We start from the raw sequence: 14,963 nt of genomic DNA on the forward strand, positions 1-14,963 counted from the left end.
ATTCTAGTGTCTACAACAACCATAACCTAATTTGGTTTTACAAATTAATATATTTCGCTGAATGGTGATACATTTGACAGCAATGTTCCCCCTTAGTGAGAAGGTTGCAGTTTCGAATACCAGCGCAGCATTAGCATGCTCTTTCTATGCAAATATGGGTTTTATGAGGGTACACTAGCTTCCTCCCACATACCCAAAACATGAAAGTTTAGGTTGATTGGGTACCCTAAATTGTCCCTTGGTAAGATTGAGTGTGTGGGTACCCTAAATTGTCCCTTGGTAAGATTGAGTGTGTGAAAGGTTATTTGTTGCTATTGCCCCTTTTGCAATATCAATAATCAGCATAACTCAATCAAATCATCAATCAAAGATCCTTTATTAATCCCAGAGGGAAATTAGAATTTCAGTACACACAATTCAGAGATCAGACAAACATGGGCAAGACACGTAACAAGAATTGGTGACTGTGGTCATTCACAACCCTGAGTCACGCTACCTTAATAGAGATAAGAGGGTTACATGAGGATTGGTTCAGGCGGAGGGAAAAAAAGGCACTTCAGAGTTACCCTCCACCGGGAGGGCAGCCTTGCTCTGCAAAAAAAAAAACACCTCAGACAGATATGCAACAGGAACATCAACAGTTCACAACATGAGACTCCAATAGGAAGGCCGGGGGCGGGGGGCGGGGGGGGTCATCTACTGTACAGTCACAGGTGGGAAGGAGATCTTGGGAGAAGCTAAGAGCACATTGACTCCTCCAGCTGATGACCTCGCCAGGCTGAAGTCCACCAATCCGAAGGCGGGGGTGGGTAGGTCGGGTTTTCACAGCTTCTTTCTGCATTCCTTCATGGGGTTTTTTGTTTCTTGCAGCTCAAGGCTACCAGGACGTCGGATTCAGATACCAATAATCTGTTAGGGTCAGGCTCAGATCATTTCCTCTCTGCCTTCAGTTTTTAAACTGATCATTTCCTGTCCCTTTTCCAACAACACGGGTCCATAATTCCCCCCACTTTTTCAGTACTTGCTTTGTTGTGGTTCTTGACGCACAGAGTCGCTCCAAAAACACAACGTCAGCAACTTTCGGCCACTGATTGGCTAAGGGGTGGAGTCACAGGTTGTTCCAGAGCATAGGGAGCCTAAGTCCAACCCATCTACTTCCAGACCATGGGTCCCCGGAAGAACAAAGCAATGAATGCAAGTCATTGGGGCTAAAAACGCTATTTTCTAATTCCACATGTAATGTTCCATGCATTTCACGTAATGTCTGTGAATTTTAGAAAAGCTTTTTCATACCAAGAACTTGCTTATTTTCGAACGGGGGGAAATGCTATATTAGGTTTTGTGTGAAAATAAATCCAGGAATACAAATGCACCTCACGAAAGTGACTTCATTAAATCAGACACGGAGAAAAACAGGGAAAATGGCGAACTTCAAATGGTTCCCACAGGAGGAAAAGAACCATCATAAATCTGGCCATTTGGTAAGTAGCAGCTGCGCTAGAAGAGAGGAGATTATGTGGTGATGTCATACATGCGACGTGCCAATGTAGCCATGCTAGTAACTAACTTTTACAAGCTGATAAATCTCAATGTACGTGACTGGCCTGGTCGAAACACCCCTCGTTACTTTTCATTTAAATTGCAGTACAACATGTGCGATCCAGGGTGTAAGGCTACATGGATTAGAAAATAGCTCTTTTAGCCCCGTTGACTTGCATTCATGCTTTCATTCTTCCGGGGACCCATGAGCCGACTGGAAAGAAAGGAGACTTAGGCCCCCTATTCTGTCTGATACCTTGCTGCCTGCAGCCATTTCTGGCTTCAGGGTCTGACAAAAAACCAAAGACTGAGTGGAACATCACCGCACTTGTTCAACTGTGTTTTTGTTTGGCATACAGATCCCCTTGCACTACTTTTGTGTCAGGTAAATATTGCGAGTGCCCCTGACTGCACCCTCTCACGTAATGACAAGCACGCCAACTAGAGCTGTGTCTCAGTTTGACTTGGAAAAGCAGCCCAGACTAGCCTGAGCTTAGTCAAGTGTTGGATTATGTGTGTAATATGTGGCCGTGGTCACTCTGATAATGATTTCTACCTGACCTTTGAATTCTGGTTAAAACAGGCTGGAATTGCCTTGATCATATTCCACAACCAGACTGTACACAGCAATGGGTTTCACATCTTCTTATAGGAGAATATATGTGACTCACACAGATCTTGACACATGCACTGATCCACAGCTACATATATTAGATGATGCCATCAGTCACTTAATCACTTTTTGGACATTCCTGAGAGTCCAGGCCTGTCATTGTGTTTTTATGTTTGTACTATTTTCTCAGCTTTTTATATATAAACCCAGATAAAATTGAATCACTGCCTCATCATTTTTATTGAAGTATTGCTGTGTTAAGGTTAGCTGATTCATGAATCAACTGAACAATGGTCAACAAGGAAAAGAGACATATATGGCCTGTGATGTCCTGGCAACCTGCCAAGGGTGCCCACTAACCAATGACTGCTTGAGATAGGCAACAGATCCTTACAAACCAACTGAGGAAGAAGTAGTTGTACAAAAATATTATCTTGTATTAGAGCATTTTTCATGTTGTTATTGGAGCATCAAATAACTAATTGCTGCTTAGAGGGATCTTATAGCCTTTACCTAGTGATGGGTGCAGCAACACCGACACACCGGCGCATGTGTCAAGCTCATGGAGCGAAACCTGTGTCGATGTGTGTGCTGCTTTAAGAAAAAGTCACGTGACTGACACTGCTGCTGTGTCGCTCATTGCCAAGGCGCCAAACTGTGTTTATAAGGTATCGACTCTGCATCTGTCAACGGGATGAGTCGCCGTGAAAAGAAGAAAATTACCATTTCAAAGATAAAACAAGACATCCCTCTCTCCATCAAGAAAATGGAGCCAGAGAGAAAAAGAAAAGTTTCTGTTGTGTGGGATCATTTTGATCTTTTAACTGCAAATAAGGTGCGTGTTTGTCTTTCCTTGTTTCTGCGCATCTGTCAGAGTTGAATACAGCAATGTGACTGACTCTTAGTGTAAATTATTTATTTAATTTTATTTAGGTTAAATGTTGCATCTGCTCAGCGGAGTTGTCTTATACAAACAAGAGCACTTCCTCAATGCTGAGACATTACAGTCGAGCATGAAAACGAAGAGGAAGCAAATACACCAAGAATGAACACAGGTAGACCTATATAGACACTGGGCGTGCTTTGTCACAGTTGTTTTACTAATATATGTTTTATTATTTTGAAATCTAGAATCTAGGAAGATTGCTCTGGACCAAGCAGTCCTGAATTTTATTATAAAGGACTGCCAACCCCTGAGCATTGTGGAGAGTGAGGGGTTCAGGGGGTTGATTCAGGTCCTTGATCCATCTTATGCTTTGCCAACCAGAAAGGTTTGTATACACAATGTCTCAGATAGCTGCTGCTACTCATGTAATATATACAGTGCTTAACAAATGTATTAGACCATCGTCTGATTTAAGGTTTATGACACAGCAAACAAAAATAAACACTTGTGATTCAAACATCATGCATGCTTGAATAATTTCCGTCCAGTGTGTCAGCTCACATTTGGGTATAAAACTGGATTTAGTTTTTAATTCCTACCTTCTATTCAACAGGGCAAAACACAGAGAACTTCATTGCTGGATGCTTTCTTGCTTTAATGACAGGTGGTCTAATAAATGTGTTAAGTACTAGACTGATTTGATTTTGATTCATTTTCAGACGGTTAAGGAAATGATGGCCAAAAAGCATGCAGAGGAACTCGAGCGAGTAAAAAGGGAAGTACAGCAAGCTGTGGCAGTGAGTATAACAGCTGACATGTGGACCTCCTTGAGCATAGAGGCTAACTTAGCTCTTACCTGTCACTACATCAATGATAATATGCAGTTGTGTACATCTGTGTTGCGAGTCAAACATTTTCCACAAAGTCACACTGCTGACAATCTGGCCCAAGTCAAAAGGGGCATGATGGATGACTGGGCCATAACAAATAAGGTAAGGTGTCTTGTGACCGACACAGCACCAAACATGATAGCAGCAACACGAACTCTTTAAATTCGACATTCAATCTGCATTGCACACAAACTAAATTTAATAGTCAGAAGATCCTGTGATCAGATCCCTGAACTTTCATCCATAAGACACAAATCTAGGCAGATTGTATCATTCTTCAGATCCAGCACCACAGCAAAAGAGAAGCTTGCTCAAGTGCAGCAACAGATGGGACGGCCCACCTTGAAACTTGTCACTGAGGTACCAACACGTTGGAACAGCACATATCCGATGCTTTCACAGCTACATGATGAGAAAGAACCAGTGTGGGTGTCTCTTGCCTCTCTCCAAACAGATTTAACTCCACTCACAGCTGATGAGTTTAACATCTTAAGGGAAGCACTTCTTGTGCTGGCCCCTTTCCATCAGGCCACAGTGGAGTTGTCTGAGGAGAGGAGAGTTTCAGGATCAAAGGTCATCCCGATGATGAAAATGCTAAATTGTGCACTTGAGCGGAACTCTACATCTACACACACAAGCAGCCACACATCTCCATGATCAACTTAGACGTTGCGTCACAGACACTGCTTCCAATCTGGAGTCATTAAGTGTGTTGACCCTATCAACACTTTTAGACCCCAGATTTAAAACACTTGGATTTCGTAGTTCCTCCAAGTGTAGTGAGGCTGTCAATCACCTGAGAATGGAGTGTGCTGCAATAATTGCTCACACAACATTTGAGCCACAGCCTGGACCTTCATCAGAGCAAGTTACCCACTTCAGGCAAGTTGTTCAGTATTATCAGCTTATTTTCACATTTGTTTTGTTGCTAATGTGTATTAATACAGAATAGATCACAAAAACTAAAACTTCTATGTATTTTTTATTATTTCAGATAATCTGTGGCAGCAGCTTGATCAAGAGGTTGGCAGACAAACCACCAATGCAACAGCTGACTCTATCCTTGAGGTCCAGCGCTACTTAGCAGAGGGAAACATTTCAAGACAAGAAAATCCATTAACATACTGGGGGAACCGGAAGACATCCTACCCAAACCTTTTCCACCTGGCTTTACAGTTTTTGTATACCCCAGCTTCTTCTGTGCCCTGTGAACGCGTGTTTTCAAAAGCTGGTGAAATGGTGTCCAAAAAACGCAATAGACTCAATGCCAAAACATTGGATGAATATTTTTCTGAAAAAATAAATAAATAAATAAACAAATAACAACAACTTTTTAGTCAATGACACTGAAATGGGTAATATCGCATTCACAACACTGTCACTTTAATTGTCACTTGGTATCATTCACAGAATATTTTGAGGTGCATATATTTTAAATTTTGAAGTAATACCATATGAAGTAGGCCTACAATAGCTTACAGTGTATACAAGTATGATTAGGTCATTGAATCAGTGTCTGTTGTGTCTCCAGTATGCTGACTGCAAATATATTTAAAGTCCAGTAGGTGTCAGTATAGAGCAAACAGCAGCACTGTGTCGACACAGTATCAATACTATTTGGGGAATGTGCTGAAACGCTTCATGAGGCTTCATCTACCATCACTACCTTTACCTTTAACATGCTTGTGTATAATCTTCTTTCTAATCTGCTGAGACAACTCTTTCCTTTGCTTCCTCTCATCCATAAACACAGTGACTACCTGGAACCGTATATGTTGGCCCACTGACTGATTACATGATTGTAGTCACCTGTGATGGTAATTAGTGAACACACCTTGAATTAACATGTCTCTTTGGACACATTATTTTTGGTCTTTCCTAGGGGTACCATCATTTTTGTCCCAGACTGTTCCATGAGTTTCATTTTTAACCAATTCCACTGAAGCATGGTTGAAAAGCAACATCTGACTGTCCCTGGTTACATTTCATAGAATTTATATTTATTATTACTTTTGTCACATTCAAGTTATTTCTGTGACTATTGTGGGTTTTTCTTTCATTGGCTAAAGGGTACCATCATTTTTTTCGTTGTCTGTATACGTTACTTCCCCAGCAATAAACACTGATCTAAGATCAGTGAAGAGCGTCCATAAACACCAAACACTGTTTAAAACAGAATTTTAAACTAGACTGGTGATATTAAGAAATCTGTTTGCAGAATCAACAAGACAAGCTCTTTGATCTGTAGACAGTGTCTCCCTGAAGAGTAATCCTCTACATAAACTCGTGCATTCATTGTTCAACTATCTCTCACCTAATGTATCCTCTGTAATCTCCAACCTTCGAGTAAAAATGGACCAGGCTCTGAAGATGGATGCCCAGGTCAATAACACAGTTAAATCATGTTTTTTCCAACTAAGACGCATTTCGAAACTAAAGCACATCCTGAGTGTCCGTCTTCTGAAATCTGTGGTCCACACTTTCATCACCTCAAGGCTGGATTACTCTAACTCCTGCTTATACGGCATCAGTAAATCAGCTCTTTCTAGACTTCAGCTGGTCCAGAACTCAGCAGCTAGGTTGCTGACTGGAGCTGACAGAAGACAACACATTTCTCCAATTCTGAAATCTCTCCACTGGTTGCCCGTGCAGTTTAGGATAAATTTCAAAATTATGCTTCTGACTGGGTGGCTTGCCACCTCCGGGTCGGGGGAGAGGTCCTACCTCAAGTGGAGGAGTTTAAGTATCTCGGGGTCTTGTTCACGAGTGAGGGTAGGAGGGATCGGGAGATCGACAGGCGGATTGGTTCGGCGTCTGCAGTGATGCGGACGCTGAGCCGATCTGTCGTGGGGAAGAGGGAGCTGAGCCAGAAAGCCAGGCTCTCGATTTACCGGTCGATCTACGTCCCAGTCCTCACCTATGGTCATGAGCTTTGGGTAATGACCGAAAGAACGAGATTGCGGATACAAGCGGCCGAAATGAGTTTCCTCCGTAGGATGGCCGGGCTCAGCCTTAGAGATAGGGTGAGGAGCTCGGACATTCGGGAGGGACTCGGAGAAGAACCGCTGCTCCTCCGGATCGAAAGGAGCCAGTTGAGGTGGTTTGGGCATCTGGTCAGGATGCCTCCTGGACGCCTCCCCGGGGAGGTGTTTCGGGCATGTCCTGCCGGCAGAAGGCCCCCGGGTCGACACAGGACACGTTGGAGAGGTTACATCTCCAATCTGGTCCGGGAACGCCTTGGGGTCCTGCCAGAGGAGCTGGTGGACAAGGCCGGGGAGAGGACGGCCTGGAGCTCCCTAATTGGGATGCTGCCCCCGCGACCCGGACCCGGATAAGCGGAGGAAGACGAAGACGAATGCTTCTGACTTACAAATCCTTGAACCATCAAGCTCCTCCATATCTGTGTTGTCCATTACTACAACCCGCCGCGTGCTCTCAGGTCTGAAGATAAGCTCCTCCTAGCTGTTCCGAATGCACGTTTAAAAAGCCGTGGAGAAAGGGCTTTCTCTATCTGTGCACCGAAGCTGTGGAACGCATTACCGCTGCTAGTGAGGCAAGCAACAACAGCTAGCATTTTTAAATCACGCTTGAAAACTCACTACTTTAACCTAGCTTATACAACATAATTATGACCATCACTTACATCTGCATTGTTTAAAAATGGACTTCACAATATCAACTTCTGTACTATTGAGGTTCTTTTTTTAAAATGTTTTTCTAATTTTTTTTATTCTCCCTGTGTCTTATTGATTTTTAGCTGTTAGTTTTTGGGAATTTTGTTGTATTTCCTTTTTATCTTTTATCTGTGTTTGACATGTTTGTATATCGCCTGTTTAATTAACTAACATTTTTAGTGTACAGCGCCTTGTTTGGTTGTAATGCCTTGTGAATGCGCTTTATAAATAAAATTGGATTGGATTGTTGATAACTTTAATGTCCATATGGTCTGTGGTTAAAAAAAAAAACAATGCTGTAAAACAGCCAAACAAAAAAGCAAAATAGCTCAAGACCCTGATAGTGGCTCGGTTTCAGAATGTAGATAATCATAAATGACTCAGATCAGTATCTGAAGGAGACCGAACAGCAGGAGGTGCCTAATAATTACAACCAAACCCATTACGAAAAGGAATATTTAAAATTACAACGGCAAAATGAGAAACATGTGGAAAGTCAACAACGACCCCACTGATAAAATGCCTTATTTGTTTCTAACTGTAAATTCTATTAATTACAGTCCAGAAACAAATGATGCAGTTTACTGTTCAGAGGTTTTTTTTTCAGTGAAAGAAATCCTGCAAATCAAGATAAATGAAAGAAAAAACAAACAAACAAACAAAAAAACACTTGTCATAAGCCATATCTGTGTTGTAGCACTAGTAATTTGGCCCGTTTCCCTACTAAAAGTCTCACTGTGTAAGAAATGTAATGTTTTTGGTGAATTTGTTTTGATCATTTGAATTTAAAACAAATTACTGTGTGATTATAACTTTAACAATAGATAGGTGAGACACTGAGACTCAATATTGTTGTGTCCTCCATAAAAATTTCTACTTCCAATAGTTTCAGAGGCATCACCTATCATGTCAGCTACATTACTCATCTCATCTATTTTGGAATGAACCTTGTTAGGCTACAGAGCAGAAACATCAGCCTAAAATAAAAAAAATAATTTACATCAGGTTGAGTTCCTGTCAGTGCCGTAAACATAGTGTGTAAGCTGAATCAGAGAAATTGTTCATTGATAGAAGAGCTGTAAGTGCGTAGGTGAAGCCTTCAGAAGCCCAGTCAGCGTCTCACTGGAGGTAGCAGCCAGCATATTCCGACGAATGTCAGAGAGCGTCTTAACGAGGAGTAGAAACAAGGTAACTTTTTCAACAGAGACAGGATCAGATTTGGCCAGACCTCAAAAGTTTACCTCCGGTGTAAACAACACTCTGACATTGAGTGGAAAGACGTCCAGGGGAGATACACTGCCAGGCTGGGTGATTAGATGCTGTGCAGGTAAGAGGGCCTGCCTAGAAGAAGACATGCCCTGCACACAAACACACTAAAACAAAAGAGAAACTAAAAAAAAGGCAAGGAAACAGAGTCACAGACAACACTCTGAGGGGTTTAACCACTAATAAAGAGAGGTCGAAAAGCAAAACCTGCTGGAACACAAGGTGCATTGGTGCTCGGTTGGGGAAGAAAGAAAGTCGTGTCGGGAACAAAGCTGAAATATCAAAAACCAAGTCAAGACACTGGATGAATCAAACACTGTGTTAACTGTTCAGTCAGCATTTTCAGTTTAATTTTGACACGTTTGTCTTGTACACATTTTTCCCACAACATGATTATTATGTTGTTATATTTTGATAGAAGGTGACAGACATTGCTAATGAATTAGACAAAAAGTGGGATGTAGATATAGACAGTACAAGCATCAGTGATGCAGAATCGCTGTAAAAAATAAAAAAAGCACTAAAAACTCACCTTTTTATGCAAGCATTCAAATCACATTAACCTGTTCTCTTTGCATTTGTTTGTCGTGTCTGTCTCTTAGTTGTACACCATATTTGAGTTGTTGAGAAAAGTGCTTTATAAAACCTATGTATTATTATTATTATTATTATTATTATTATTATTATTATTATGAATAAACAACATCCTCATTCTAACATAAAACTACCTTCCATAATATGTCAGAAGCATGCTGCGTTAATTCCTGTTTTTACTAAGACTTGGGTTCAAACGAGTGTGTTTGAATCTCTGACAAAAAACATATTAGATCAAAAGTCTCTGCCTTCTGTTGTTCGAAAGTGATCAAACATTCCATTTTGACATGTTGCCATGTTGTATTTTTGGAGTGAGAATCTGTGCTTTGAAAATGTGGAGCTAAAAGTCCTGCCAGCTCAACTGCATACAGTCTCGTGCTCAGAAAAATCCACATTTTCAAAAATATTTACATTTGTTTTTATGCACATAAATAGAAGTTAACATCAAATCTTTTAGGTGTATTTTATATTTTTGGTAGGGACAACATTCCATTAGTTTACAAGGAGTGAGTGGACGTTGGACTGCAGCCAGCCTCTAGAGGGCATTTCAAACCTCTGCTCATTTCTATAACACTTATTCCTCAGTACGGTTGAGGGAAGCTGGTGCCTTCTCCAGCAATCAAAGGGTGAGAAGCAAGAGTCACCCACGACAAGTTGCTTGTCTATTGTGGCGCCACAGAGGCAAACAAGGCATGCTTTTAGACACATAATAAAGTAGAAGAAGAAACAATCTTTTATATAAGACCTCTCACGATAAAATTCAAGAAGCGCTTCACAAATGCAAAAAATTTAAATACAAAAAAACTGACATCTAAGGACCGATTAACCTAAAGCTCAGATCACACTGTGTGTTTTGGCCGTCTTAAGCAAATCTCTTGTCTTTAACAGAATTGTGACAAAAAACGGGGAACTGCAAGTCTGTGGCCATCCAGTGTCACTGGCTCCGCGACAGCTTGTTGAGCACCCTCACGACCAAAGTCAGCCTCCAACAGTCTTCAACCTACACTGCAGTCTGCAATCGACCAATGAAGATACACCCAAGGGGTGACGCGAATGACTTGGGATTGGAGTACAATACAAGAGTAGAATTAACAACAATTTAAGCTACATGCAGGAACAAGTGGTCTGCTCCCCTCTGGAGTTTGGTTTGGTGTTTAAGTGTTAACAGCAGTGTTTTTTTCGCTTTTCAGCTTTTTTGTTTTGGTTAGCTATCATATATTAATGACGTATGCTTTTCGGGGGGTGCTCGTGATGTTAGCTTGTCCTGCTAGAGTGAGACATTGTGCAGTTTGGTTCAATGCCAAAAAATGGCACAGTGTGGCCCACACTTTAAAATGCATGGGCAGAGCATGCAAATTTTGCGCAGAAAGGTTTCAGTCAGTAACATACAACCTTCTTGATGCTTCTACAGCGCTACCAAGTGCATCATCATGGAGTTCTGGCTTCAACTTCCACGGTCCATCCTTCTGTCTAGTTCTTAGGACAATGCACTTAGCACATTGGTAAACACAGGGTTTGCTAAAAGGCTATACACGTACTAGTCATGTTGTATAAAAATATCTTGACAGCAGGAGTCATGTTGCGGCAGACAAATCCGAGGTTCTGGTGACACCCCGGCGAAGACAAAATCAATGTGACTTGAAGCCTAAATGTCTGTTCATGCAACAATAGAAAAATCAGCTAAATAATACAGAAAATAGCCGATAGCATAAAAGAGTATTGCTCATAATTGCATACCTTTGTTAAAGATTAAAAAAGGACTGCTTGAGTGTTGACCATCGTTTGTTCATCGTTTTTTTTTTTTTTTTTACAAAAGATTTACAATGGGAAATTCTCCAAGGATTTAAAGACATCTATGAAATTAAATTAAGTGGAAACAGCCCACGTGTTAGTGGGAATTATTATTATTATTAATTTTTTTTGTAGATTACAGTTTTGGAGCCTAACTTGAATCAATAATATGATTCCTTCATTTTGTGTATTTTTACACACACACACACACACACAAATACACACACACACACACACACACACACACACACACACACACACAAGGAGAGAAAGAAAACGATCTTTTATATAGCGCCTCTCAAGATAAAAATCACAAGTTGCTTTCCAAGAACAAAAAAACAATATAACAAAGATTTCTTTTTTAATTGTTTAAACTACGGTTAAGATGAAGGGACAAAAGGAAATTTAAAAAAAATGGGATTCAAAGTGTAAGGAAAGGGAACGAGATAATGGAGAGGAAAGAGGGACATCACCAGAGTCTGTGGGCCACAGCAGCAACTGATCTGTCACCTTTGGTCTTTAGCCTGGTGCACTGCACAACCAGTAGGCTTTGATCACTGGACCTCAGGGACCTGCTGGGGGTGTAGGGACTGAGCAGATCACCAATGTATAATGGTACTTGTCCCTGTAAGGCCCTAAAAACCAGAAGCAGGATCTTGAAAGGGACCCTGAAGTTAACCGGCAGCCAGTGATCCAACTGCAAATATGTCATCTTTTTCTATTTTACTTACTCCAGAAGTAAACTTGAAGCCTTTTCTGAAAAGAAACATTCTAGCCTCTAGAAAGTACTCATCAGCAGTAGTTTGACTTTTACTATACAAAAGCTCTAAATGTGAGTTTGGGGAAGCCACGCATCTGAAGTTCAGAGGAAAGAAACCAGGTCACAGAGTAAAGTTCTGACCACTGGAGCCCAAAATTAAAGCACATCGTGGAACAGTGTGTGAGCAGCTTATTTCATGGGCTGGTAGCAGACAGTTTTAGGACTTCCTTCCTACTGGAGTGTGTGTGTGCATGTGTGTGGGTGAAATTGCGTGAAATAGAATGGGCGTGTATGGCATCAAGTTGTTTTAACGGCCTTTTCCTCACATTTCCATCTGTCACACTCGGCTTGGTTGCAGTGAGAAAAAAAAAACGGTATCACTCAATAGTAGTTGCAAGGGATACGGTTGTTATCAGGCTCACAGCTGTCCAACACAAGCCTCTAAGTGGAGACTGACCATGGCCGTGTAAAACTGATTTGCTCAGTGAACTGTTCGTTTTGCTCTTCAAGGTTGTGGTAAATATATAGGTTAGCTCATTTGTCATTCGTTTCCTAACTTTATTTGCCTTTCAGCAACTGAAAGGAGACCAGAGTTGACTGATCATGCAATGTCTCTATTTTTATTTTTCTTCCACCTACAGTATATTAGCCAGTTTAGTGTTGTGGGGTAATTTTATAGCCATAGTCTCAGTTTCACTTCGTTCTGCTGGAAGAATTATTTTGTGCAGAACCATCAGAGAGGACTGTAATGTATTCCACTTATAAAAAAAAACCTTTTTATTTCAACGTCACTCAAATTTTCATTGTCTTTCATGTGCAGAACTCATTTTCTGCTTTTTACTTTTACGTTACAGTTCTACGTTCTGTTTGACTCTTACTTTTGTTCTTAAGACAGAATATTTTATCACTGCCCTCTCTCTTAATGGGGCACGCCCCTTTCTGACTCGTGTTCTAGTGAATCAAAGAGCTTAATCATCAACATAACCATTCAGTCTGCCTCAACTGCCAGAAATGGACTGATACAAACACTAGCTCAATCATGCCAGGAAGGTATTTCAGTTGTGTTTTATTTAGCAAAGGTAAAACAAAACAGTTTTATAGATTTTCTTCCTTAAAGAGAGTGGGGCAGCTCTTTTTTCATTAGTTTCTCTGCTAAGCTATGTTATCCACCTGCTTTGAACTGTGTTCTCTGCAATCTCTGTATTTTAAATAATAGTTTAAATGTATTTAAAATTTAATGCACTGGATTAAATTAATGTAAAGCCAGGATGTTGAAAACTGATAAAAAGCAGAGTGAAAACCGTATTTTTGCTTGAAAATGTTATACATTTTGAATGTATTAAAAGCCATTTTATTCCATGCAATACTTTGGATAGTAGAATAACATTTTCTCTCCCTTGCTTAGAAAGTGTTGGGTGATGTTGTGTTGATGCATAGTGCATTTTCTGTTTGTTTGTTTTTTTTTCTGTGCCAGAATTTGCCCATTTCACCAGAGACTCCTCACACCTTCATTACTGCAAGCATGCTGATGGGAGGCACAGATCTTTATGGCTGGAAAAAAAAATCACGACACAACAAGCCATCTGCAGTCAGAATTAAAACAGGACATCTACTATTCCAAACTGGCAACAAGACCGAGGACATGGTATGATTTCAGCAATATAAAAGAGTGTGAAAACAAGAGAGAAGTGCTGACATTCCAGACTGGTAGCTTGTCCTAAAGTTGAAATTGTAGCAGCCGGCTGTTTCTCCTCCTCTGACATTACAGTGCAGACAACCTCTCCAACACAGTCTCGGTTAACGGGAAGTTTAGAATGAGAAACTGGGTTAAGGTAAGGATGTAGTTGAGGGGAGGTTAAAGGGGTCGTCAATCCTGCCTCAGAGTTCTTTTCCACCCACATATCAATTTAGAAAATTGCAACATTAGTAGGCGTGGCCTGGCGGACTGAGAGGGCAAGAGCCACGGCAGTGACGTAGACGGATGGGTAACGAGATGAAGCTAGCTTTTTTTTCACTCTGAGCAGTCATTACACGTGGAGGACGTTTCTCCCCCTCCTTACCCAGACAATCGAGAAGAAAGGGGCCTAGTCTATTTGGAGGAGACAAGCGGACCTGAGCCTTATTGTTTTGAGCTTGTGAGTTGCCTGAAACTACCGCAGCCGACCCAACAGAACCAGCTCTGAATGGTAAGTAGCCGTTAGCCATAGCATTAGATTAGCTGCAGGTTTCGGCCCCACGGCCTTAGAGAGCTATTATCAATCATGTTTTAAAGGGTTATCTGCTTCAACACACCTGGTTTTAATCAGCAGCAAATAGCTGAGCTGCTGAACAGCTTATCTAACATGTTAAAGCAGGGAAACCACTGAAATGTGTCGATTGCAGCTGTCTAGTTTGAAGAGCATTTCACAAATTAGTCCAAGCCTTTCCAGTAATTAGCTGGATCCTTCCAACTGCTGCTTCCTCAAAACGGAGACATTGGGCCCAATTTGAGGTGAGTAAGCTAAATAATTACTTTTGACAGCTTCTAAAGATCGTTCGCTACCTGTAATTTTGCAGCTATATTTGTTATATTTATAAATGCAAAGTAAGAGAGATGTGGGCGTGGTTTACGTAATTTAGACAATCAGTTCCCACTGCCACAGGCTCGAAGCAAGTGTTGTGTGTGGTATAATGTCACAGGCTGGTTCAGGTTAAGTTTTTGTACCAGTTAGTAATATCAGCGCTGATGAGGAGCAGGAGGGACACTGACGAGCAGCTCCTCCTTCTGCTAAAAAGCTGACCCGGTTCTGAACTGGTGCTTGTCATGGTCTGCGTCTCCCCTCATGTGTCTCCTTGTGTTCTCCATCCCTCTCTAGGTTCTCCTTTTGTGTCTCCTAGTGCCCACATGTGTCCTTGTCTGCGTCTTCCTCATGTGTCTCCTGTTGTTCCCCATTTGCCCCAGATCTTCAGC

The 14,963-nt window shown here is 41.2% G+C and overlaps 1 protein-coding gene across 1 annotated transcript; it reads left to right on the plus strand.

The window, feature by feature from the left end:
• The first annotated feature begins 3,099 nt into the window (after positions 1-3,099).
• Positions 3,100-5,247, plus strand: LOC129153153 (E3 SUMO-protein ligase ZBED1-like). Its single transcript, XM_054732227.2, has 3 exons — positions 3,100-3,207; positions 3,284-3,423; positions 3,758-5,247. The coding sequence occupies exons 1-3, from the start codon at positions 3,198-3,200 to the stop codon at positions 4,088-4,090; spliced, it is 483 nt and encodes a 160-aa protein (XP_054588202.2). The 5' UTR covers positions 3,100-3,197; the 3' UTR covers positions 4,091-5,247.
• The last annotated feature ends 9,716 nt before the right edge of the window (positions 5,248-14,963 follow it).

This window comes from Nothobranchius furzeri, chromosome 9, assembly GCF_043380555.1.
Source record: "Nothobranchius furzeri strain GRZ-AD chromosome 9, NfurGRZ-RIMD1, whole genome shotgun sequence".
Classification (NCBI taxonomy): domain Eukaryota; kingdom Metazoa; phylum Chordata; class Actinopteri; order Cyprinodontiformes; family Nothobranchiidae; genus Nothobranchius; species Nothobranchius furzeri.